The sequence below is a fragment of the Dermacentor variabilis genome, chromosome 10 (genome assembly GCF_050947875.1).
Source record: "Dermacentor variabilis isolate Ectoservices chromosome 10, ASM5094787v1, whole genome shotgun sequence".
Taxonomy (NCBI): Eukaryota; Metazoa; Arthropoda; class Arachnida; order Ixodida; family Ixodidae; genus Dermacentor; species Dermacentor variabilis.
The window spans coordinates 94,417,293-94,423,292 of NC_134577.1; the positions used below are offsets into that span (position 1 = coordinate 94,417,293).

Below are 6,000 nucleotides of genomic sequence, written 5' to 3' on the forward strand. Positions count from 1 at the left end.
ACTTTACCCTACCTATCACTTCGACATCCTGCACTATTCTGGGATCAGCAGAAAGTATGAAGCCAATTTCATTTCTTGTTTTGGCACTAGGGCTTTTCCAGGTCAACTTTCTGTTGTTACTCTTCCTGAAAAAGGTGTTCATTATTCAAAGCTTACTCTTTTCTGCGAATTCTATCAGGTTGCATTGACAGCTAATTTTTAATTTTTTCTTGGAGTAATTACCAGTGAAAGGCGGCTTCCCAACAATCCTTAAATACATGTCCTGAAATCTTTGGCTTTTTGCAGAGGAAATGGTTTATTGTCCATTTTATGGTAGTTGTAGCTTCAATACCTGCCGCTGATGCTTAGTGGCTTTGGTGTTGCGCTGCTAAGCCCGACGTCCGGGGATCAAATCCCGGCCATGGTGGCTGCATTTCGATGGCGCCAAAATGCAAAAACACCCGTTTGCTTACATTTAGGTGGACGTTAAAAAACTGCAGGTGGCCAACATTAATCTTGAGTGCCCCACTACCACGTGCCTCATAATCAGATCTTGGTTTAGGCACGTTAACCCCCTAATTTATATTTATTTTTTGTTGTGGCTACAGTAAAGTCTGGGATTGTACCACTGAATCTAATTTGTATCACTGTATGTAAAATTCGCACTTACACTGCTCTCATGCCAACGCCAACGAGCTCTTTCATATGACTGCCAGATGTTGATTATTTCTTTTGATATTATTACTATGACGCGTGCCCACAACAGGGGATCGGCCAGAAGCGGGTGGTTCATGTGAAAGAAATGTAATCAATGAATAACAAATCAATATAAGAGTTGTGACACAGCGTAGCACGTATAGGTGAGAGCAAATGCTCATGCGCCCGTGTCCGCCATACCAAAGACGCAGGAACGAGATGAGCAAATGTATGGCGCTTCATATTAACCGCTTTATGAAAGCTTCATTTCACGTACACTCGTAAATGTTCGTTACACATGCGGAGTTTTTTTTTCTATGGAAACGTCAATCCACGTATGCGCATGCACATGCTAGTAAACATATACATACTTCCAGCAGCTCCTGAAAACTGGGTGCACTGGACGCCATGGCATTTTCTGCATAGGCGCTAGATAAGAAACCAACCAGAAAGACAGTCGCTAGGGAACTCATTATTGCTGAGCTTACGGAGTAAAAGGAGGTATCGTTTATCGCGTCTCAACTGAGTTTGGACGGGAAGTGCCTTTCCTATTTATACTTGCCCAGCGACTACAGGTAATTGATGTTTGCAATTGTGTTTTAGTGGATCACAGTTGCGTAACTGTTTTGCGATGACAATGCGCTGCGGTGATGACGGTGGTGCAATGTGGACCTGCTGCCGTGTTTTCTGATTGCTATGACGCATTATTTAATTGCGACAGGAAATCTTACGGGCAGTCCGGTTGCAGTTGTGCCGTTGACGTCATTTACGTGATGTCGACGACGTCATGTCGACGCAAGCTTTTGACGATGAACGCCCGCTGACAGCGACGGAGGAGAACTCAAAACTGGAGCTCTGCATACACCACACGATGTCCCGTGAACGCAGCCTCCCCCCCGTACTAAAAAAAAGAAAAGTAATTACAATATTTGATTTCTCAACCAAACTAAGTTGCCGCAGAAGGTGCGCCTGCAGAGTGTCATCGGAACACAGACGCAGTCACTGTTAGGTATAAAAGAATGCAGCATTTTAGTGTTTATTATCCGTGGAAGCTGAGTGCATGCCGAGATCATCGACAAGAAGGCGATGAACACTTCTTGGCCCAAATAAATATATATTTACTTAAGCGAAGAAATGTACGGTGATCCGTCATTCACTGCACGAGACTTGAAAACACCGTTACACGTACAACTTGGCGAAGAATTTAAACAAACTATTAATAAGCAATCGCTTATATTTTCTTGAGGTAGTTGAAGTTAGCTTACCTAGCTTTCATAAATGACATCATTTGCATTCCCGACAAAAGAGCGCTAATTCAAGTCTCGTGAACAGCTGTTGATCATACAGCATTGCCACTATTGGAATGTTTCATGAACATTAATATTTTCATGAACATTATAAGCCGACAAATATCTAGCTTTGATATATGAAATCATCATATGAAATCAATGTCATCGAAATTATATGAAATCAAATATCATCGGTGCTTTGTGCAGTCCGGTGTCGCTAACAGAATCGACGAGGCCTTTTGGGAGACGTGGAGAAGCCTGTACAATTTAAGAGGTCTAGGATTCGCTTTCGAGAAATACTTCGGGAAATGTATACTCCGGGAACGAACTTGTGGCCTATCATTGGTGAGCTGATTCTTAAATACGTACTTCACTGAAACATAGATTGAAGTTCATCCTCAAGCTCAGACATGAAGGATACGTTACAGGGTCGCGACAAAATATTTATAGCAGTGATTTGACACAACCGAGCGTAGATGCAGAAGAAAGGGAGCCACATACCAGATATTTCTTTTCGCAGAGTATACATATGATTTATAATATGGCTGTGAACAGTGCGAACGTGGCGTTATTGCAAAGAACTTTTAAGGTGAAGCGGACATACTTTTACTGTGCCCGCAGTGTTTAGGTGACGTAGGCTAGAAAAAACCGTTAAGGACGGTCGCTGTTCTTTCTCGTCCGCGTCGCTTAATCACTATTGTGGACACAGCTTTCCGCTAATAGCGCAAGCTCATTAGTACAGTTATCAAATACGCGTTCGTTAACTTATTCGTAATTGCTTTGGGGGTAGATATGTGTCTGGTAAATTTACTTAGCACGTTTTGAAGGCCGGCACATTTTATTGCCACTCCCAATTCTCAAAAATAAAAAAGCGCACCTAATTTGAGATATTCAGCATCGTCCTTTAACCGATTACATGCTGACTCCAGGCAGTATTGAAAGCGAACCCACCGTGGTTGCTCAGTGGCTATGGTGTTGGGCTGCTGAGCACGAGGTCGCGGGATCTGATCGCGTCCACGGCAGCCGCATTTCGATGGGGGTGAAATGCGAAAACACCCATGTGCTTAGAGTTAGGCGCACGTTAAAGAACCCCAGGTGGTCAAAATTTCCGGAGTCCTCCACTACGGCGTGCCTCATAATCAGAAAGTGGTTTTGGCACGTAAAACCCCAAATATTATTATTAGTGTTGAAAGCGAATGCACCGGGAGTGCAAAAGAGGTGGCACTGTTATCATATCAAACTGAAATACATCTGTGTCTTTAAGCGTTTTGCAATAACACGCAGGTGCGTAGATCACAACACCTGTGCCGTTGTGTTCTTGCTCATATTGCACAATTTTATCTAATGAAACTAAGCGTCTGCGGGCGTTCGCCGGTAAATGCGTGCGGGGAGTGCCATGTGGTTCGCATCGATATGGAGGGCGCCTTATCATCAATGTTGGGGTTCGGATGCTTGTTTAGTGCTCGTTATTTTTTGATACGAATGCTGTTCTGTATGCTGTATGCAAGATTCCAAAGAATGTATGCAGATTTCGCTTCTCTTTGCTGACTGCTCGTACATCTATGTCGCGGGTCGGCCCGGAATTCCACCACCTCTGACATTGGCTCATATTTTTGCCCATGGACATGGGCACGAAAAATTCCAACCAGCAAGAAACTAAGAGCTTCGCTGTAAAGCAGCTTCTATGGTAAAAATGTTTTGCATGCAATCGTATATTGATGCCTTGCGTGTAAGCGAAAATAACGCGGGCGAAGTGTCGCCGCCAATTTTTCTGATGTTGCAAGGTTATTAACCATGGTGTACTTTATTCTTTTTTGTTTTTTTTATAAGTAAGCCCTCTGGAAATGTAATGCCAAATTTTCTTAAGCTTTTCTTTTAGATTGTGTGCTATTTAGGTATCTTTGTGTCTTGTTGTGTGCACTTTTATTTACCCCCAGTATGTACAATTTCCCTCGGGGGTACGAGCCATGTCCTAGGCCTCGACATCACCAAGGCATTTGACAACGTTAGCCACAAGGCTATCTTGACAGGCCTCGAAGAGGTAGGTGTGGGATATAGGGCTTATGCATATGTCAAAGATTTTCTGTCAAAAAAGGAGGCGAATATAAAACTTCTGGATGTAAAATCCCCTCCCATCACACTTGCGAGCAAGGGGACCCCACAAGGGTCGGTGCTATCACCCTTCCTATTCAACATAGCGATGAGGAGTCTCCCGGCGGAACTGAATAAGATTAAATCGATAAAATTTGCATGTACGCGGATGATATCAACATGTGGGTTAACAGTGGGAGTGGCGCAGCCATCAAACTTAAACTACAGGTCGCGGCGAATATGGCGGAAGTGTATGCAGCAAGCAGAGGCTTGGCGTGCTCGCCACGAAAATCGGAGCTATTAATCATTCAGCCAAAACATCAAAGGGAACACCCTGGAAGCAGTATACCCATCAATGTTTTCGTAAACGGAAATGAGGTTCCCAAGGTGGAAGAAATCAGAATTCTTGGCATGTATATCCGGCGAAATGGATACAGTCTCACGACAAGCAAGAAGTTAGAAGGATACGCGGTGCAGTTCACGGCATTCTTTAGGATAGTTGCACTCAAAGACAGGGACCTCCTCACGACAAAGATAGAGAAGAGCCTCCTCAAGCTCATGGAAGCCTTTATTACCAGCCAAATAGCGTATGCCACACTGTATCTTGTGTTTTAACACGAAGAAAAAGAGAAAATAGATGCGATCATTAGGAAGAGTGTTAAGAGAGCCCTAGGGCTCCCAGACTCGACCTCGACAGACCTCCTTCTGAAAATTGGGGTTCACAACACGCTAGTTGAGCTCATAGAGGCAGTACGAGTGTCGCAGTTGGAAAGATTAAGGCAGTCTAAAACAGGGAGATAAATCATGGAATGGGAAGCAATTCAATCCAATGCGACAGGGGTTCTCTGATTGGCAAGAAGGACATTCCGTTGGCCATGCGTAAACGCTTCAGAATTGCCCCTTCTACCCAAAAATATGCATGCTATCAACAACAAAGAGAGAACTCACAGGGCTAAGGCTCTAGTAAATAAATTTAAGAACACACCGGCGCATAAAGTAGCGTACGTGGACGGCGCTTGAGGCAGACACGGGGCTTCGGTATTGACGGTGGTTGATGGCGAAGGGTACGTTAAAAGAGCGTGCTCCACATGCACGAAGGATGCCTGTACAGTCGAGGAGGGTGCAGTAGCGCTCGCTTTTGCGGCTACAAAAGCGGGAGTCATATTATGCGATAGAAAAGTGGCTATTCAAAATTTTACAAAGGAAGAATATCGAAAGTGGCCCTCCAAATTCTGCTCAAAAACCCTCTTTCGAGGGACAAAACCTTTATTTGCGTTCCGGCCCATGAAGAAGTCCCAGGTAACGAAGCCGCTCACGAGCTCGTCGGAGAACTCTACCACCGGGTAACTCTAGAGCAGCCAGTTCCAGGGATCAAAGATAACATCATCACGTACAGGGAAATCGCAGGTCATTACAAAGCCGATAGAAGAACTTTCCGTCTCCGCATCGGTCTCCCTCTTTGGGGGCCGGTCGCATTTGACGGCATCTCTAGGGAAACGATTATACGTCACCATATCGGATCTACTTAACTCAGGCGATGGGCTATAACGACGCCTATAGAAAGGTACGCTATAGACCATGTAATATTGGAGTGTGCTGGCTGCCCAGGGGCCAAGGAAAATATTGACAGCAGAAAAGGCTGGCAGACCTTGCTCCAGAGCGGCGCTGAAGACGACCAGCGTCGAGCAATCAGCTGGGCCGCTGAGGCCGTGAAGACTCACCGTCCTCAACGCGCGGGGACTGCTTCATCCTCCACACCCCCCCCCCCTCCCCTACCTGCACGTAGGTTAAGAGGCGGGCACCCCAACTCGGTATAATAATAAAGTTTTCAGTCAATCAATAAATGGCGGCAACAATATAGCCAACAGGTTGCGTCGCAGTTGTCCTGTATTGTAGTCCATCGGCAAGTGTTCTAGTGAAACAAATGAATGGATCTACGATACTG

General features: G+C 45.0%; 1 protein-coding gene across 1 annotated transcript in view; it reads right to left on the reverse strand.

The window, feature by feature from the left end:
* The window catches only part of LOC142559666 (uncharacterized), a 37,219-nt gene extending 36,048 nt beyond the window's left edge, over positions 1-1,171 (reverse strand). The window contains exon 1 of the mRNA XM_075671235.1: positions 1,047-1,171. Coding sequence (XP_075527350.1) covers positions 1,047-1,148 — 102 coding nt within the window. The 5' untranslated portion in view covers positions 1,149-1,171. The remainder of the gene's footprint in view (positions 1-1,046) is intronic.
* Between the last annotated feature and the right edge of the window lie 4,829 nt (positions 1,172-6,000).